Below are 21510 nucleotides of genomic sequence, written 5' to 3'. Positions count from 1 at the left end.
CAACACAACAAGAGCTCTGGCAGAGCTCACTACGGACCTGAACCTCAACACAACAAGAGCTCTGGCAGAGCTCACTACGGACCTGAACCTCAACACAACCAGAGCTCTGGCAGAGCTCACTACGGACCTGAACCTCAACACAACAAGAGCTCTGGCAGAGCTCACTACGGACCTGAACCTCAACACAACAAGAGCTCTGCAGAGCTCACTACGGACCTGAACCTCAACACAACAAGAGCTCTGGCAGAGCTCACTACGGACCTGAACCTCAACACAACAAGAGCTCTGGCAGAGCTCACTACGGACCTGAACCTCAACACAACAAGAGCTCTGCAGAGCTCACTACGGACCTGAACCTCAACACAACAAGAGCTCTGGCAGAGCTCACTACGGACCTGAACCTCAACACAACAAGAGCTCTGCAGAGCTCACTACGGACCTGAACCTCAACACAACCAGAGCTCTGCAGAGCTCACTACGGACCTGAACCTCAACACAACAAGAGCTCTGCAGAGCTCACTACGGACCTGAACCTCAACACAACAAGAGCTCTGGCAGAGCTCACTACGGACCTGAACCTCAACACAACAAGAGCTCTGCAGAGCTCACTACGGACCTGAACCTCAACACAACCAGAGCTCTGCACAGATCACTACGGACCTGAACCTCAACACAACAAGAGCTCTGCACAGATCACTACGGACCTGAACCTCAACACAACAAGAGCTCTGCAGAGCTCACTACAGACCTGAACCTCAACACAACCAGAGCTCTGCAGAGATCACTACGGACCTGAACCTCAACACAACAAGAGCTCTGCAGAGATCACTACGGACCTGAACCTCAACACAACCAGAGCTCTGCACAGCTCACTACGGACCTGAACCTCAACACAACAAGAGCTCTGCAGAGATCACTACGGACCTGAACCTCAACACAACAAGAGCTCTGCAGAGATCACTACGGACCTGAACCTCAACACAACAAGAGCTCTGCACAGCTCACTACGGACCTGAACCTCAACACAACAAGAGCTCTGCAGAGCTCACTACAAGCCTTCTGTTTACACTACTTCTAAAACAACAAAAACGATTGAATTTGTTTTTAACTTAAACGTTAAATATTTTGGGATGGAATTTTATGAAAATCTTTTGAAATAATAATTCAAAACTAAATGTAGGAAATGGAAAAAGAAAGCGATATTTACTCGTCGTGAGTGACCCATAAAAATTGGTCCTCCGACCCACTATCTGGGAAACGGTGAGCGATATTACTCATTCTCCACATTGGGAATGGGTCCAAATGCACCCTTATGGGTCTGTAACTCTGAGCGCATTATAAATGGAACCTTACGGGTGAAGTTGGCTCCATTTGTACACTTAAGAGTACAAATGGAGGGGGAGGGGGGGTCCGTGGCCTAATGCATATCAAACTGGGGGTCCTTTAAATTCAAAAGGTTTAAAATGTAACCTACATACAACCTACAATTCCTTCCATCATCTGAACAGGTCAAAGGGGCTCTGCAAACCTAATTTCAAACCACCTGGTTATTACCTTACAACACATTATGGTTATTACGCAATCCTAAAAAAGCTGTTGACTAAACTGTCTTCTGTTTCACTGTGTTACAAAGAAATGTATAGTAGTACCATGACCCAACTCGCCTTGACTAGTATATTAATTGTAAAGATGCCTTTTGTTAACCAAATAATGAAAACTGTAACATCATGCACACATTTGTGTTGGAACTTTTTGAATCAGGTAACAGGTCTGGCTTCTGGTACAACATACACCTACTCGTAATGTGCATGGAGTTAGTGCAGGTATAAGATCAAAGGAATCCAGGTAAACATGCAGCACTGTCTGAGAGAATACAAGAATGCTCGGTCGGTCGTTCGCCCCCAAAACACACTCGGAACGGTCGCCACCACGTATTCCTAAGCGTAAACTCAGTAAAACTACTTAAACCTAACCTTATTCTTAAACTTAACCCCAGTAAAACTATGCCTAACCATATTCCTAACCTTAACCTCAGTAAAACAAATACAATAATAAATAGTGCATTTATATAGATTGTGCATTACATTCACCCATCCACACATGGCAGAAGGAACAATGCAAGGCACCAACCTGCTCATTCAGCCACCGCTGGGGGGCGACCGGTCCGTGAAAAAATAAATGTATGTGTTGGTTCTGATCGTCTTACTAGCAAACGTTGTTCCCGGTGCTACAAGTGTAATCCGTTGTTTACATGTTCTACCAGTAGAGGGCAATAGAGGTTCAAGCACAATATATCAAAAAGGTTTTCCTTTTTCCTAAAAAAACAATACCTACAATGTTAACTTCAAATGTTGGTCACTTATGTACTAAAACATTGTAAGTACATGCTGCATATGTGTGTGTGTGTGTGTGTGTGTGTGTGTGTGTGTGTGTCCGGGTGAACAATAAAGGATGTATGCTCCAGTTGGTGTTACCTTGACTACAGTTGTTTTGCAAAATAAACTATTTATGAATAAGTGTTGCATTTTAGAGCATAGTCTTTTTTTTATTGTATAGGCCTACCAATATAAGTTGTTTGTGCAAACATATTGGTGTTAAAGTAATGTTAATTCCTGAATGACTGCAGGAATAATAAGCTATTGCAGGTACAGTTTTTGATGTGCCATTGCAAGTCAGTGGTGGAAAGTCTAGGTTATTACAAGTTTAACATCTCAGGGGCAACTTTATAGTTATAGTTTAGTCCTATACATACAAAACGATTTGAGCCATAAACTCACGACATGAGCATAGTTAAAACATGCTTTAGTACTTTTACTTATAGGCCTATACTCCGCATATCTTTATGCCAATAGTTGTACCTTTTAATCAAACTTTTCATTTTGGATAATTAAAGGATCTTTATACTTTGATTATTAATTGTTATGTTGTATCAATCTGGGTCTGTCTCAGTGACGCAAGAGGACATCAAACAAGACGACATTAATTGAACCATATTGATTGACTCATCAATAGAGTATAAATATCGCTTCATGTTTAACGTCTTTAAAAAGGGCATAGGCTATAAAGCGTTGATACAGTTTGTCTTTGTTGGCTGTAAAGTTTAGTATGAAAGCATAATTTAACCTTTTTAACCCGATGTGCGGGTCGGTGTTACGCAGCTAGTTAAACGTGGTTAGGCGTTATTTTACCAGTGAGTGTTTTGGCACCATTAACAGAGTGGCATGCCCATTGCCCATCCAGCTAGTTTCAGCACCGCGCTGCAGTGGACAGCTCCTCTGGATCTGACTCCTGCTGTGGATTTTCTACCAATTTAACCAGAACAAGTCTTACTGACTTGTCACTGACTCAGACTTGTTCTAGCCTTTGCCTTACGTCCAGGATGTCGACTATGGCTGGACAGTGATTTTCTGAGGGCCATGTGGTCGAGGGACCAGTGAAACGTGGAGGAGGCATATTTAAGGAAAACGTGGATTTTCTATGAATGGCGGTTTGGAACTGACAAAAACATGGTAGGCTATATGTTACATTTCTTGCAGCTTATTCTGAATGTGAAATGTATGACGATGGATGACTGAAGGCCTACATTGGCAACCTTGGCCTAATTATTTTTATTTGGGCTATTTAGCCAATTAAATGTCATTATTTGCATGCATGTGACGTCTCATAATTTACATGTAGTTTGTTTTCGACAGTATGGCTTTATTAACACGTGTCTGAGGACACTGGTAGTTGAAAAGTTTGGCGAGGAGACGTGGAACAAGCTCAGGTGAGAAATTGAAGGACTTGATATTAGGAATTAATTATACATTGACCAAAGATAGCCTTAAATACATTGCGTCTATAGCATTTGACGTGAGTCGATCGGTGCACGACAGTATTTTGTTTATTATATACCTTGGTCCTTACTTCTTCAGTATTTTGTTTATTATATACCTTGGTCCTTACTTCTTCGTGATGCCCATGCAGGGTTGAAGCTGGTGTTCAAGACACCTTCTTGACATATGAAGTGTACGGAGATGACATCACCATGAATCTAGTCGCAGAAGCATGCAGGCTGCTAGGTAAATTGTGAACCTATACCACCTTTAAAAGATGTTTCACTTCTGAAAGGAAGTCGCCATTAGAAATGATTAGAAAATGCTATCCTTCTTCATATATATTTTTTGATTAATTGTTTTTTCAAAAGAAATGCAGATGTACAAGCTCATAATACATAGCAGTATTTGCTCACCTACTGAACTTGTAGATCAGCTATTTTCAAATAGCTGCAGTAGGCCCATAGCCTATACTATAACATTTTAAGTGGGTTTAAGTCATTAATGTATGTTATCTAAATCTGCAAAGTAAAGCCAAATAATTGTAGTGGAGTAAAATGTATCATATTGCCTCTGAGATGTAAATAGTAGCCTAAGAAGTAAAATGTAAAAAATACTATAGGGTAACAGGTGGCCGCCCCTTTTCCAACTCACCCCCACGAAATGTGAAGTACGGTCGCCCCGGAATTTCAAAAAGTGAAGATAACTCGCCCCAAAGCTGCATGTGGATAACTTGCCCCGGCTATAGTATACGTGAATAAATGTACTTATATGGTTACTTTCCACCACTGTTCTTTACCACTGTCTACTTTTTTCGTTTGGCAGAGTTGAAGCCAGAGGTGGTCTTGAAGTTATTTGGAGAATATTTCTTTGACTTCTGTAAGCGGTCTGGCTACGACCACATGCTACGCACTCTGGGGGGAAACCTGTTTGAATTCATTGAGAATTTGGATGCACTACACAGCTACCTCGCACTCTCTTATAAGGTATATATACCTCTCTCTCTAACTTCTGTCTGTTCGACTGACTGTTGGTATTCTCAGAAATTAAGCGTTTGTCGTTTGTCCTTCTATAATCTATACCAAACTGTGCCTGCAGGAAATGAAGGCCCCGTCATTTCGGGTGGAGAGGAACCATGACAGCACCATGCTTCTCCACTATTACTCCATTCGGCGAGGGCTGTGCCACATTGTCCCAGGTAACTGGGCAAACATACAGGAATAGCTCTAATTTGAAAACAAATAATACAATACATTTAAAAGAAAGTATTAGTATGTGTGTGTGTGTGTGTGTGTGTGTGTGTGTGTGTGTGTGTGTGTGTGTGTGTGTGTGTGTGTGTGTGTGTGTGTGTGTGTGTGTGTGTGTGTGTGTGTGCGTGCGTGCGTGCGTGCGTGCGTGCATGCGTGCGTGCGCTATATACGTGCACCGTGTATAATATAACACAAACTGACTACCGTATCTTCCACAGGCATAATCGGAGCTGTTGCCAAGGATTTCTTCAACAGTGAGATCACCATGGAGATTGTCAGCCAGCTTGAGGAGCTGGAAACGGGGAAGAAAGAACACGTGGTTTTCTTGGTTACCCAGCGGCCAGCGGCAGTTGCCTGTTCAAGTCCAGCCCCACACACACGGACGTCACTCCCAAGATGGATCAGCAGACACAATGTCCTGGCCTGCAGCACAGAGGCAAGGCTTCACACAACCTCAGAGCTTCTCTGTTCCATTTTATGTATAAACAACAACAAGGCAATGTTCAGCCCCCACCTTCACCACTTTCAAAAGTCTCAAACCCCACCTTTTCATATACTTGCTTTCCCTACATAAATCCCCACCCTCCACCTTTTGTTTCTTAACTTTCCCTTAGTGTCTAGTTTTTAACTTGTTTATTTTTCTAATAAACAGTGATTTGTATTCTCTTTGTCCTGTAAAGCGGGGCGGCAGTGGCTCAGGGGGTAGAGTGACCGGATGGTAACCGTCAAGGTTCTGAGTTCGAACCCGGGCTTCCCCAGAGTCAGTGTCGAAGTGTCCTTGAGCAAGACGCTGAACCCCCAATTGCTCCCGATGTGCAGGTTGGTGCCTTGCATGGTTTCCTCCGGCATCGGTGTGTGAATGTGTGTGTGAATGGGTGAATGTAATGCTCAATCTCTGTAAAGCGCCTTGTATAAAGGCGCTATATATAAATGCACCATTTACCATTTTTAAATGCACCATTTTAACCCATTTTGGGCGGGAATCCCTAGTGTTTCAAGCATTCTGTTATACTTTAGCTATTGGAAAATAGCATATCTACAAGCTCATAGCGCGCCACCGAGTGGCGTGCTATGAACTTGTAGGTCTGCTATTTTTCAAAAATCGTTAAAATGTTGAATATATATATCAGAGCGAACATTTTAACTACAATATTTGCTTCTGGGGGTCCCTGGAACTACATATTTTTAGATGGGAGTCCGTGGCCCAATAGAGATAATTCTGGGGGTCCTTGACATGAGAAAGGTTGAGCACCACTGACATGGAAACATAGGTTTTTCAGAAAAATGTTAAATGCACCATTTTTAAAGCTAACCTTTTTAGTACCTTGAAAAGCACTATTATTATTATTATGAAACTGCAGTGTGTTATATTCTCCCTGTGGCGTATCAGCGTTGTGAGGAAGAGTCTATAATGCCAGATTTGATTGAATGTCTCCTTCCTCTTGTGTCCAAAGCCACTCCCTCCGAAGACAGCCAGCTTCTGTAACACAAACCACTGGGCGACTATTCGAGGTCTAGTCCACCTGGGGAAAGGTACACACTCTGCATACAGTATATACAGTATATACCACCTGGGGAAAGGTACACACTCTGCATACAGTATATACAGTATATACATATTATACCAAGGAAAGGTACACACTCTGCATACAGTATATACAGTATATACATATTATACCAAGGAAAGGTACACACTCTGCATACAGTATATACAGTATATACATATTATACCAAGGAAAGGTACACACTCTGCATACAGTATATACATATTATACCAGTGGTTCACCTGGGGAAAGGTACACACTCTGCATACAGTATATACAGTATATACCAGTGGTTCACCTGGGGAAAGGTACACACTCTGCATACAGTATATACATATTATACCAAGGAAAGGTACACACTCTGCATACAGTATATACAGTATATACCAGTGGTTCACCTGGGGAAAGGTACACACTCTGCATACAGTATATACAGTATATACCAGTGGTTCACCTGGGGAAAGGTACACACTCTGCATACAGTATATACAGTATATACCAGTGGTTCACCTGGGGAAAGGTACACACTCTGCATACAGTATATACATATTATACCAAGGAAAGGTACACACTCTGCATACAGTATATACAGTATATACCAGTGGTTCCCAAAGTACCCCCAAATTGACACTAATTAGCTCACGGACCGCCATTTGAAAAGATATGCCATGCAGGGACTCCCTAAGAGAAGATTTTTACAGCTCTATAGCGGTGATTCTCAACCAGCTTAATTTCAAGGACCCCTAGTTTGACATGCATTAGTCTATGGACCCTCATTTAATGGCATTTCTATCTTATATAAATTGGGGTCTCTGGGACCCCAATTTATATTGTAAAATCAATGTTAATGTAAATCTGAGTGTACAAATGGAAGCAAATGGATTGGTTCCATTTGTACACTCTCAGAGTTACAGACCCATAAGGGTCCATTTGGTTCCAAACTATAATTTAGCTTGGTACCCATTGGAACTCCCTCAAGGACCCCTGGGGGTCCCCGAACCCCAGTTTGGGAACCACTGGTATATACTGCATGCACGCACACACCACGCACGCATGCACGCACGCACGCACGCACGCACACATGCACACGCACACGCACACACACACACACACACACGCACACGCACACGCACACGCACACGCACATGCACACGCACACACACACACACACACACACACACATACAATGTCTGTTTTCTACTATATGCTATTTGAATTACTGCTTTCCATTTCAAACTGCAAGCAGTAATTAATAACTTAAAGTGAAAGCCATAACTGGTCATGAGGTCGCTGTAGAGTGTAGAGCCACACACACAGTACAGTAGGCCTAATTAGAGTCACAAACTAATGAAAAGAAAGAAACCACACAGAACAATTGGTTTCAATAATGATTTATTGTTATTAGTATTGTTTTTTTCCCTTTTATGATGCAAGTTATGACATTTTAACACCTGTTATTTGAACTTGATTTGAATATTGAAATAAATAAATAAATACATAATGTTTTTTTGTTCAATGCCCAAAACACAATGAACCCATTCTGAACGGGAACCCATTTTGGTGTTAGCATCATGTCGTGCTTTACCTATTGAAAAATAGCAGATCTACAAGCTCAGCTTGTAGGTCTGCTATTTTTTGAAAAATCGAAGAACGACTGACATTTTTAGAATCTGATCTCAGGTCAGAATGGGTTCATCAAACCAGTGTGTGTCCAGTGGAAACCTCGTATGAATCTGATCTCAGGTCAGATTTGGTTAAATCCCAATTATTATTTGACAATGAATCGGCAGGTTAAAATCTTCTGCCTGCGTTCATGTTACAGGCGTATACTGTATGTACTGTATTGTTGTTATTGTACATGTTGCAGGCGTATACTGTATGTACTGTATTGGGCCACGTGCAAGTCTGGCCCAAAGGTGTGCACACTGTGTAGATAGGAAGATCAAAAGTGTGCATTAGAATTGCTGACAGGACCACGTTCCTCAGAGGAGGGAAAAGGGAATTAAGCTTTTAGAATTGTAATTTCTACAGGTGATTTTTAATAACATAAAATCTGAATCCTATATGGTACTGTTGTGAGGAGATTGAAGTCCCATGTGTCTCGGAGTTGGATCAATGTATGTGTTGATTGTGTTGATTGGGTTGGATCAATGGATCCATCAATATTAACTAGAATCAGCCTCAGGTCTAAATGGGTTAAGTAAAAGCATTGCCACAATATAAAGATTTTAGAATTAACTTGAAGTGGGACATTCTGCATAATTCTTCTACTTCTGGTAGAAGTACAGTAGGCTATATTTTGATGGCAATACCTTTGACTTTTACTAATATTTCTACTTTGTGGTACTTCTATACATAACCACTTAAACTATTATAGAGTATATATATTAGAGTATAGATCGACAACGTCACGTTTCCACAAGCTCGAAATACAATGTGAAGCAATGCGTTTTGTGCTTGTAGATCTGCTACTTTACTTTTGCTACTATCGAATGTAATCCTATACAAGTAACAGTTTTGGACATAGTTGGATATTATGAGGCTAATGAGTAATGACACATCTGTGGGGTGATCGTTTTGTCATCATAATTGTTCTCAAAGTGGGGGATTCCAGGGGATAGATTTTAACCCTATTCCGTAGCCTATCAATGCAAATATGTTTCAACCCCCTTCATCTCTCTGTACAGGCAAGTTGAGGGGCTTTGTGCCAGAGTACCCTGAGAATCTGAGCATTGACCTGAAGACCTTCTGCAACGTGTTCCCCTTTCATATAGTCTTCGACGAGCAGGTATATACTCTACAGAAGGAGACAGTATTTGTGTACTAAAGCTATATGGTGTCACAGTGCAAAGGCAGGAGCTTTTAGGACCCAATTGCAGACAGATAGGCGCAGGCAGATGAGTTTAAATGCAAGGGTTTTATTCCAAAAAAACAACACTTGATTACTTGAAGTACATATATCAGGAATACACTAGGAGTTAAATCATGGATACATGAGGAGCTGAACACTACTGACATTAAGTGACGAACTAGCAAGGGAACTGAACAAACAGGGGAGTATAAATAGACACAGACTAACTAGGCACAGGTGAAACAAAACTCAAAATCAAGACAGGGATTGGCTGGGGGACTAAGAGGACACAGGTGGAAAACAAAGACTAATCACAATACAGGTAAGACAAGGCAGGTACAGAACTACAGGGGCAGACAGGAAGGCACAAAACAAAACTACAAAATAAAAGGTACACAAGAAAACATAACACCTCACGGACCGTGACATAATGGTTAGTGCTGACGCAGATGTGAATTCATTTCATTTGAATTATATGAGCTGAGAAGACCTTGCAATAAATAGTTCAGTTCAACAGAACCATGTGGAATCAACAATTGTACATGGTAATGGGATGATTTCAACCTTTGAATCTGAGTTGAAAGACATAAAGCTACATGTTATGGCCCTTGTGGTGTCTCCCCACATGGTCTCCCCTCGTGGCAGCTGATGGTGCGTCAGGCTGGGGTCAACCTCCAGAGGATTGTCCCTGGTCTCCAGACGAGATCCATCACGCTGGACCAGTACTTCACCATCGTCCAGCCTGAGGTCACGTTCACCATCTCCAGCATCAGGAAGTTCATCAACAGCCATTTTGTCCTGCAGACGTGCAGAGAAATGATGCCTGAGGCGTGGAGGAACAGGCCCATGCTGCAGCTAAGAGGTATATATATACGAACCGGGGTGCGTGCGTTTGTTAGACATATCTATCCAGTCCGACAGGTATTAGTCCGACAACGCTGTCGCTCCCGACATGCGTGGCAGGTTAAAACGAACCTGTGTCACACACACACACACACACACACACACACACACACACACACACTGTCCTATCAAAATCAACAAAGCACCTAATCACTAAAGTTGGAGTACAAGTAAAGTATAGTGGAAATTGGAAATACTCAAGTAAAGTACAAACAAATACCTCAAGATTGTACTTAAGTACAGTACTTGAGTAAATGTACTTAGTTACTATTGTGAGCAGCCTCTCAGCTCCAACCTGTCGATACGTCTTGTGTCCCACTGTTTCTTTTCCCTTTTTACCTCCTTTATGATGAATTCCTGTTCTGTTCTGTTCTTTGGCTATATAGAAGTGTCTATTTGTACGTCTCTAAATGTTTTGATGAATTGAGCAAGGTGGACCCTCTTGTAAACAAGTGTAAAGCTTTATTGGGTCGTCCACTCACAGTTAACAGTCTTTTGTATTGAGTTGTGCTTGAAATGTACTTATAATTCTGCAAAACGAAATATTTCAATCAATCAATCAATCAATCAATCAATCAACCAATCACTCCTCGTGCAGGCCAGATGGTCTGGATGTCGTCTCTGGGTTGCATGCTCTACCAGGCGTCTCCGCTGCTCAGGAGCCTGCGGGAGCTGGAGGAGAGGCACATGCACATCGCCGACATCGCCCCGCACGACGCCACGCGGGACCTCATCCTGCTCAACCAGCAGCGGCTGGCCGAGATGGAGCTGTCCAATCAGCTGGAGAGGAAGAAGGAGGAGCTCCGCCTCTTGTCTCAGCACCTGGAGGCGGAGAGGAGGAAGACGGAGACTCTGCTGTACGCCATGCTGCCCAAGCACGTGGCCAACCTGCTCAAAGAGGGCAAGGCGGTCGAAGCAGGTGCATTAATTGGCACGCACGCACGCACGCACAGAAAAAGTACTTGATTGTTTAACTGTACAGTAAGTAAAGGTATCAATACTGCAATGGAGCATGAGGTCAGTCCGCTGGGCCCCGCAGGTTGGCAGAGGAAGTGCCAGGATCAAAATCGTGGGATAAAAAAAATATATATATACTGCTATGGAGAACTACTCCGTTACAATTAAACGTCCGCCATTCAAAATGTAGGTATGTAAGGTATTGACATCCAAATGTACTTAAAGTACATAAAGTAGTACTCACTATGCAGAACGTCCCATTTCAAATGTATAGCAGATCTATAAGCTCACAATGCTGAATAAAGCACCGCATCTCGACGCATTGTGAGCTTGTAGATCTGCTATTAATTTTTTTTTATATAGGCCTTTAGTTTTTAGTTTTAATAATAATCAAAGTGACTAGTATAAAAGTTTTATAAAAGTACAATATTTGCCTCTGAGATATAGTGGAGTAGAAGTAGAAGTATTGGAAATTGGAAATAGCCAAGTAAATTGTACTTAATTACAGTACTTGAGTAAATGTACTTAGTTACTTTCCACCACTGCGCACACACACACACACACACACACACACACACACACACACACGCATGCACGTTTCACGCCAAACATCTACTGCTCAGCCAAGGCACCCCTCTTAGCCAGGGCTACTCTCTCTGCTTCATCCACTTGTTGTGTGTATCCCTATAGGAGAGTTTAAGGAGTGTACATCCTGTTCAGTGATGTGGTCTTGTTGTGTGTATCCCTATAGGAGAGTTTAAGGAGTGTACATCCTGTTCAGTGATGTGCTCTTGTTGTGTGTATCCCTATAGGAGAGTTTAAGGAGTGTACATCCTGTTCAGTGATGTGCTCTTGTTGTGTGTATCCCTATAGGAGAGTTTAAGGAGTGTACATCCTGTTCAGTGATGTGGTCTTGTTGTGTGTATCCCTATAGGAGAGTTTAAGGAGTGTACATCCTGTTCAGTGATGTGGTCTTGTTGTGTGTATCCCTATAGGAGAGTTTAAGGAGTGTACATCCTGTTCAGTGATGTGCTCTTGTTGTGTGTATCCCTATAGGAGAGTTTAAGGAGTGTACCATCCTGTTCAGTGATGTGCTCTTGTTGTGTGTATCCCTATAGGAGAGTTTAAGGAGTGTACATCCTGTTCAGTGATGTGCTCTTGTTGTGTGTATCCCTATAGGAGAGTTTAAGGAGTGTACCATCCTGTTCAGTGATGTGCTCTTGTTGTGTGTATCCCTATAGGAGAGTTTAAGGAGTGTACCATCCTGTTCAGTGATGTGCTCTTGTTGTGTGTATCCCTATAGGAGAGTTTAAGGAGTGTACCATCCTGTTCAGTGATGTGGTCTTGTTGTGTGTATCCCTATAGGAGAGTTTAAGGAGTGTACATCCTGTTCAGTGATGTGGTCTTGTTGTGTGTATCCCTATAGGAGAGTTTAAGGAGTGTACCATCCTGTTCAGTGATGTGGTATTGTTGTGTGTATCCCTATAATAGGAGAGTTTAAGGAGTGTACCATCCTGTTCAGTGATGTGGTGACCTTCACAAACATCTGCGCGCAGTGTGAGCCCATCCAAATCGTCTTCATGCTCAACTCCATGTACCTGCGCTTTGACCGACTCACCACCGTGCACAAGGTCTACAAGGTATGGATCGATTCTTTACAGACAATTAATTAGAGGCAGGCAGGCAGGCATATTCATTTAGGTGTCATGGCAGCAGAGCCGGATTAACAATGGAACTAGGTGGAGCTTAAGTGCCAGGGCCCGAAGCTTGCAGGGCCTGGTACGAGACTATAGGTACAGCTGTTGCTTCTTTCGAAAGATATAACGCAACATAGGAACCCCCGCTAATGTTTTTGGTCTTCGTCTGAGAGTTTCTGTAGTTTTCTGGAAGGGGGGCAGTCGGTTTGGGGGGGTTCCCCACGGCTGCGCGTAGTAAGCGACGCCGTCAGAAGCCCCCTTGCTCAGGAAGGCCCCCTCACTCAGACGGACCAAGTTGCGACAATAACATACAGCCTACAGTATGTAAAGAGGAATATAAACAAGACCTTGGCGCAAAACTTCATATTTACCCTGCTCTAATACAACAAGTGTGTTCTTACATCCTCCATTTCACGATTTCAGCACTCGTGAGTAAATTAATTTAATTGCTATTATGAAAGTTTTCAGTGACGTTGGACCCACAGGTTGCATTGTCGTCAATAATTAATCTGTCTTTAAAACGTTCTAATATTAATATAGCATATTGGCATTGTCTGTTGGTGCACACATGTTATATGGACCATGTAACAACATGGTCAACAGCACTGTTTGCAAAAGTAGCTACATTTGTTGGCCACAAAGACAATTTAGACAAAACATGCTGCTGCCGGCTAATGGAGCTTGTAGATATAGGCTAATTATTTTTCGGGGAAATTGCAGATAGTTTAGCAGAGACTGAAGTTGGAAAGGCTGTGCGCAGTGCGGCAGTGCTGTGTGTCAGCGGGCAGCGCAGGCAGTAGTGGATATGCGCTAAACGCATGCATGTTAATTAATTAATTAATTAATTAATTGGCTGAATCAGTAGGGGCCTTTTGATTTGGTGAAGCGCCAGGGCCTTGAGAGGGGTTAATCCGTCACTGCATGGCAGCACCACTGTGGACATGAAAGATTGATAGTAAAGAAATACAAAGATAAAAATAATATAGCTGGAAGCAGCGACGGGCCAAGCAATAAGAAAAGTCACACCTGTGTGAACTGAGCGGTGTATGCAGGCTGCTCAACAACATCGCTGGCTGGCTGCAGTTATAGTTATAGACAGTGCTCAGTGTGATTGAATAGCTCTTTTAGCCTGCTAGGGGTTATGGGCAAAAGAATACATTTCATAAAACTGCAATATTCATTGGCTCATGAAAGCTTCATTTGTAAACTTATAAACAAAAGCCCAACATTGGTCCAAAGTTCACGTGTAGAATGTTTTGTGAATTTTGATAAAAGATCCTGGGAGTAGTACTGTTTTTCATATCATTCTAAATGTTGGGTGATCTTAAAGGTCAGAGATCAAAATTCAGAACACGAAAGTTGTTCGGAACGAGTAGACGCATATGTATAGAAGTTTTATTGCCTCCAGGTCCCTCGCACGACATTGTTCTGTCCTCTGGCACCATCTAGTACAAATACAACGAGGGACCATATGCCCTTCATGGACCCTCAATAATTGTCTCGGGTGAAGAGATTCACGTACTGGCGTAATCATGGATCTCTCACTTTGTTGCCAGCCCATGACATCAGTTGTATAAGACGTATGACTTAAAATCTGGGCATGGTGGGGGCACGGTGGCACAGTTGGTAGTGCTGTCGCCTCACAGCTAGAAGGTCCTGGGTTCGATTCCCGCTCGGGACGCTGTGGGTGCTGGCGGCGTGTTTCCTCCTCCACGTCATCAGTGCCCATACCCGAAGGCGGGGTTGGCGAAAGGGCCTTTCTGTGTGGAGTTTGCATATTCTCCCCGTGTCCCCTAGGGTAGGTACCCTCACAAAAAACATGCAGTAATCCTGGTCACTAAACTGCCTCCCCCTGGCCAACTGGGGCGCCTGATGGAGGGGAAAGGAACTGGTTGGAATAAACGTGTTCCGTCCAACCAGGGAAACTCCCCCCTGTCAGGTGTAAAGGAGCAACTTGGACACTCAGGCATGAAGGAAGCATGAGTTCAAGTCCGTTGCTCTCCCCATGTCCCTCATATATGGGGACTAGGTTGGTGGAGGGTGTGTAGAGCCCAGGATCACATTATAGATAATTGACACAGGGGTGAAACATGGGTTACAAAATCGTGGGATAAAAAAAATAATAATAATCTGGGCATGGTTTCAGCCCGATCAGAGCCCCATTGACTTCCATTATAAAACTAAACGTACTAATTAAGTAGGTAGGAGAGGTTTATTGTCGGTATCTGCGAGAACGTGGGAGTCTATCCCCATTACAATGCACTAGACTACTGGCTAAATGAAATGACTAGTACACTTCATCTTGAGAGAATAAGGTATTTCCTGAGAAACAGGGAGAGACAGTTTGATAAGGTTTGGCTGCCCCTTGTCCATTACTTGAGTAGAAACAATTAATAGACAGGATACCATTGATAGACAGAGCCACCCAGACTCAGAAGTTGGTTTCAAGTTCATGTTTGGGAATAATAAATAAATAAAGGACTGCATTATTCAGCCTACTTGGTGTGTGCGTTTGATTTGTGTTCCCCCAGGTGGAGACCATAGGGGATGCATATATGGTGGTTGGTGGTGTCCCCATCCCTGTGAGTAGCCATGCAGAGAGAGTGGCCAACTTTGCCCTGGGCATGATACTGGCTGCCAGGGAAGTCATAAACCCCGTCACTGGCGGGCCTATACAGGTGAAACATACTGTACATATCCTGATTGTCACTGAGGAGATGTAGGGCCCAATTGCAAAACAGATAGTCAAGAGTCAGAGCAGCTAGGTAGGTCTTATTAACACAGGAATGAAATGCAGGAGAACTTCACTAGGACTGAGCACTTAAACATCTCAAATCTGAGTGGGAAAAGAGAACACAAGGGACGAGAGTTTAAATAGGTACAGACAGGGACCAGACACAGGTGACACTCAAAGGCAATCAACACAGGGATTGGCTGGGAGACTAACAGTACCGGTACACAGGTGGAGACAGAAAACTAGTAATCATGGAGGTGAGACAAGACAGGTAACAAGCAACAACTAGGCAAAACAGGAAACACTAGGACAACACTACATAATAAAAGTATACAACATATGCAGACATATCATGACGCTTATTTAAAGCCTGTAATTACAGGCCAAAGTTAAAAAAAACACAACATGAATAAATAGCGAAAATAACAGAATTTCACAGATCTCAGAAGCCCACAACACATCGTGATACAACCCGTTGTGAGCTTGTAGATCTGCAGTTTTCTTATTTCCTTTCCACCACTGCACAGTGGTGGAGTCCATTGTATTGTATTGTATTGTATTGTATTGGTACTGTGCTTCTACAGATCCGGGTGGGCCTCCACAGTGGTCCGGTGCTGGCAGGGGTGGTTGGGGAGAAGATGCCTCGCTACTGTCTGTTTGGAGACACGGTCAACACGGCGTCCCGCATGGAGAGTCACGGCCTGCCAAACAAGATCCACCTGAGCCCCGATGTCTACCAGTAGGAACACACACAGTACAATCCTCCCTGAACACAGGGCATCAATATGTACTGTATACAGTATACACAGACAAATGTGGGCGGCTGTGGCTCAGTAGGTAGAGCAGGTCGTCCAATGATCCATGGGTCGGCGGTTCGAATCTCCTGTCTACATGTCGAAGTGTCCATGGGCAAGACACTGAACCCTATACATTGCCTCCAATGAGTTGGTCGGTATGAGCTCGCCACCATTGGTGTGTGAATGTGGGAAGTGAGGACGCTGCCGTCGACTGTTCGCCACTTCACCTCTCAATGTATGAATGAATGAACCATTGTAAAGCGCTTTGAGCACTTGGAAAAGCGCTATAAAAATGCAATTTGTTAAATGTGTCCATGGCAAGACTTGCTTGTCCTTGTCCATGGCAATTTTAGATTGCTTTTTAGTTTTTTACATAACATTATAATGTTCTTATTTTTATCATGAGACCCAATTACTGAATGTCAGTCTCTGGGTTTTCTTCAGAGTTCAGAATATGTATGACATTGATTTACTACGACACTAATGGAGACATTAGGAGTCCACTGGTTATTTTCAAGGACCCCCATATAAGGGCCGATTCATACTCCTATTTTACCCTGTTTCGGCGCTGTAGTGCCAAAATGATTTTGGCTCGTCAGACATTTTCAGTAGCGCCGAAGAGCCGACTTTAGGACGGTACCCCCGTTTCAGAGTTCATACGTGTAATCGTCCGTTGCGGCTAGCTCTTCATGTGTTTGTCTACTCATGTTGTATAGTATACAGTATTGTCCATGGCAAAAATAGCCAGTATGACGATGACCCCTGTCCCTGAAGAGTGTACAAACGTAAGGGTCCATTTGGTTAAAATGTGTTGTAAAGTTCTGTATTCATGTCCTCAGGGCTCTGAAGGGTAAAGGTTTTGACATGCAGGAACGAGGGGAGATCGAGGTGAAGGGAAAGGGCAAGATGACCACCTACTTCCTGGAGAGGAACCTGCGAGCCAGTGAGCAGCAGATCATGGGTCTTTCAGGCGTTGAGGAGGCCGCCTCTGATCAGAGCCATCAGCCCAGCCACCAAGGACAAGAGTTCACAGGTGAGTTTATCTGACTTGCTCTTTGCCACATAACATTCCCCTTTATGTAGAAAATAAGGTCTGTGGTTAACCCATTTTGACCTGAGATCAGATTCTAAACATGTCTTCTAAATCCTGACAGTTTTCTGAAAAGGCCAGTGTCAGTCGTTCTTTGATTTTTCAAAAATAGCAGACCTACAAGTTCATGAGCTTGTAGATCTGCTATTTTTCAATAGCTAAATCATAACATAATGCTAACACCAAAAGGGGTTCCCGCCCAAAATGGGTTTTAATACAAATAAGATATTGCTTAATAAAATAGCCAATCTACATGAAGCTCAAGCTTGTAGATCGCCTAGTTTTGTCTATTTCCCTATTTTTGCCGAAGGTTCCCCTAGACATGCCCACAATAGGTTTCTGTGTTTTTTCCTTTGTGCAAGCACATACAGTAAGAGTGTCATCTTGGTGATGAATGGTGGATGAAAGAGAGCTTGTAATTTGGGACACATCAGTAGTATTACCTTGGGGTGTTTCAGCCTTGACACTATACGTCCTTGCCAAAGGTGGCCGGGACTGTCTATGCATAGCAGGTCTGAGGTCAGTATCATGACATGCTGGGATATACTGATATTATGTGTGTTACGACCCAGCCAGCCTAGGGGTTACCAGGTGGAATACAAAAATGGACTCCCTCCTTCCCAGTCCCCAAGCACAGCCACCCAACACCAATTAAAAATACAGTGATTTATTGTAGAGATACCAAACAAAAAACAAAGATACAGATATCTGACCTAACTAATGCCACCCCCTTACAGTACCACCACGGCTGTACACACTATGGGGTCGATTTAGGACTTCTATTTTACTTACTTCTATATTACTAATCTAATTACAGTATTATGATCTGGGGGCGTGTAGTATGTCATATTGCAATTTTGGGCATGTTAAGAAGCGCTTTTGACACCCCTCGGAGTGCGCAAAACGGCCTTGAATTAGTCATGGGTGTGTTTAAGGCGTGTTTGAGACGTACCCAATCAACATGTCCGTACTATTCTCTTTACCAGTCAGCTGATGTCACATACGGAATGCGCACTTTGGGGATCGTGGTATGACATTTCTTCAGGCTGGCACCATAGAAGACAATGACATGACATGCCTTTGTCACATTTGGGTTAATTATTCCTATTGCACTGCATGCTGTCACCTTTATGCCTCAAAAGAACAGACCCATCTTTCAGATCGGAATGGAATTGCGAGTAGATAGCAGCATATTGGCAAATTGGCAATTAATTAATTAATTCGATAACGATAGAACCATGTACCATACAGCGAATGAAAGCAAGATTCCTAAGGAATATGGAGATTTTTACATTTAATAAAACGGTTGAGAAATGAGAGAACCATGAGTGTTTATAGGCTAATATCAACGTTTTTTTATGAAAGACCAAACGGGCTGTGAACTTGAAGAGCTCAATCACCATCCCGACACGGAAGAAATATAGCCTAGTGCATGCATGTATATGCACTGTTGCACTTGCACACAGTAGCCTACACACGCTCTTTATTTGTTTCTATTGAAAAACACCAGTAAAATAACGTTTATTATATTTTATTTCATTCAAGTCACGACGAAGGAATGAGTTGAATGCGTGCTGCGTAATGCTGTGGCCCCGATGGTATGGTCTTCGCTGAGTTCGCTCGTAGCATTTTATTGAAGGAGACTTGAATCGGGTGTGATACAGCATATGAAAGCACATTTCCCACGGATTATGGAGATGTTTTTATTTATTTTTAAGGTTGAGAAATGAAAGAATTATGGCCGTTTCTAATCTCAATTTTTTTTTTTTAAAGACCAAAACTGCCATGTCTCATAGAAACAAGTAAATAGGTCTATAAAAATAAGCGCATATAACAGGGGTCTGTAACCTATTTTAAATGAAGTGCCATGTTTTTATTTTCTAAATAGTGAGTCTGCCATATCCAGATTAATTTGAATGACACCACATTAAAATAAAAAAACATATTTTGATTGTCCACAAATATAAAGTTCTTCCTTCTTTTTAAATATGTTCTTGCACATTGTTATAATGATCATTATATATCCCCCTGCAGTCAGAGTTCATAGTTTTAATGAATGAATGTGATGCATTGTGAGCTGGTATAGATCTGCTATTTTCAAAAGTAATCTTTTTATTTAATTTTTGGATTAGCTGTCCTTAGTTGGGCAAATGCATTCATCTGGGGATCATTGACATCGGAATGTGCTGTGTGAGGATCACTGGTTTAAACAACATTAGGAGAAAAGCCCAAATAACCACTTTAGAAACAAGAAAAACAACTACACAGAAAGCAACTTTACAGAAAAATAAGCCGCTTATAATAAACAGACATGGCAACACTCTACCAGCTTCCCAGAGCCGCTCAAGTGTCAAATCAAACAGTGCTTTTTGCGTTTATGAGGTGGTCAGACCCACGTCTAATCGTTATGCGCTGAGTGTCTTTAGGTCAAGGGGCTTAATAGCAAATTGCGCAAAGCGAAAATAATTAACATATGGACACTCCCACAATGCTAAAATATTCAGGACCGCGGTAAGCCATAATGTGTGTGCGTTCAACACGGGTCAGTGCGTTCAACACGGGCCGATATGCCTTTCATAATACGAATGTGCGCAGAGCGAGGCCAATTTATGTATTTCCATTGGTAAAACGCACCTTCAAAATCTACCCAATATGTTTATAAAACAAGGACACACACTGAGTCACAGAACTGGTGTGGTTGGAGGCTGCCCAGGAACACAGGAGCCAATCACCATACTGGTTCCACCTAATAGTCAACCACTCACATTCAGACACCACTGCAGTCGCCACTCACACCAGCTGGTAGTCAATCAGCCACTCATCACTATTCGCTACTCAGTCTGTCAGTCACACACATGGCAATGAGGGAGGGAAGACATGCACAGGGGAACACCCAAGGCCCCAGTAAGGCTATCCAACGTTGAAGTAGCCTGGGCACCATTTCATTTAGGGTATATGATCCTGTCGGGAGCGGATGATATCGTTTTGAAACAGAGACCAGGCTTTCCTCTGAGGTGGTGGAAAGCCTGGTGAGGCGAGGTTAACGCTGAAGATGCCACTACCTACTGGCGAAATGTGGAATTGCAGCACTTTAATGGACGCTCCAGTTCGGTCTCCATCCTTTATATGTTTATAGCACATATAGATGACACTTTCACACTTACCTGCACGATGCTGTATGTAGCCTACTGTAGCCACTAGCCATCCTATGTCCATACACTGTACATCATTCTCAGTCTTTCTCCATCTCTGTCTCTTTATCTCCTGATGCATAGCCGTGGAAGAGCAGCATAAGTTTGACCTCTGCCCGGTCCCTATGAGATATGGAGACAGTGTGAGCGAAGCCTCGCCCTCCTCCCCACGCGACTTCGATCACATTCCTTGCTCCACCTTCAAACCGCGGGACTCGGAGAGCTATGGAAGTCTACACACCGACGGCCTTTCAGAAGACAGGGCTCCATACCAGTCGAAAGACACGGATGAAACGCAGGCGAGGCAGCGTCTCGGCCGATCGGAAAGCGCGGACGAGAAGCAACAGTCGGACAGAACAGACGATGACGGACCTCTGGACAGTGAAGGTGAGCACGTCATCACTGCCAGCAAGGAACGGGATTCATCCACCAGAAGAAACAAGCACACCCGAACCAGGTTCTGTGTGGTCCTGTGAGCCGGATAAACAATACATAGAATAACATATAACATAATATATAATATAAGAATATAGACTCACGGTCACACCTACAGTATGTCGTTGCGTCGTTACCGCAGCAACCAACGCAGTGTGAACAGTCATCCCTAATGAGAGCGTTTGAGAAGATTGCAGTCTGAACAAAGGGCAGATTAATTTCTCCTATTTTACCGCTGTTTCGGCG

The 21510-nt window shown here is 43.0% G+C and overlaps 1 protein-coding gene across 1 annotated transcript; it reads left to right on the top strand.

Moving 5' to 3' along the window:
* Positions 1 to 1802: 1802 nt before the first annotated feature.
* On the top strand, positions 1803 to 21305 carry LOC310864419 (guanylate cyclase soluble subunit beta-2-like; the record flags this gene model as incomplete). Its single annotated transcript, XM_083773109.1, has 15 exons — positions 1803 to 1823; positions 3693 to 3766; positions 3967 to 4061; positions 4641 to 4801; positions 4914 to 5013; positions 5284 to 5414; positions 6520 to 6598; positions 9297 to 9397; positions 10106 to 10322; positions 10962 to 11282; positions 12812 to 12960; positions 15549 to 15695; positions 16336 to 16490; positions 17388 to 17581; positions 20914 to 21305. The coding sequence occupies 15 exons, from the start codon at positions 1803 to 1805 to the stop codon at positions 21303 to 21305; spliced, it is 2337 nt and encodes a 778-aa protein (XP_083629235.1).
* Positions 21306 to 21510: the final 205 nt, after the last annotated feature.

The sequence above is a fragment of the Protomyctophum parallelum genome, assembly GCF_964188405.1.
Source record: "Protomyctophum parallelum genome assembly, chromosome: 9".
Taxonomy (NCBI): domain Eukaryota; kingdom Metazoa; phylum Chordata; class Actinopteri; order Myctophiformes; family Myctophidae; genus Protomyctophum; species Protomyctophum parallelum.
The sequence above is the reverse complement of the archived record's forward strand: the minus strand, read 5'-3'. Positions and strand labels throughout refer to the sequence as shown.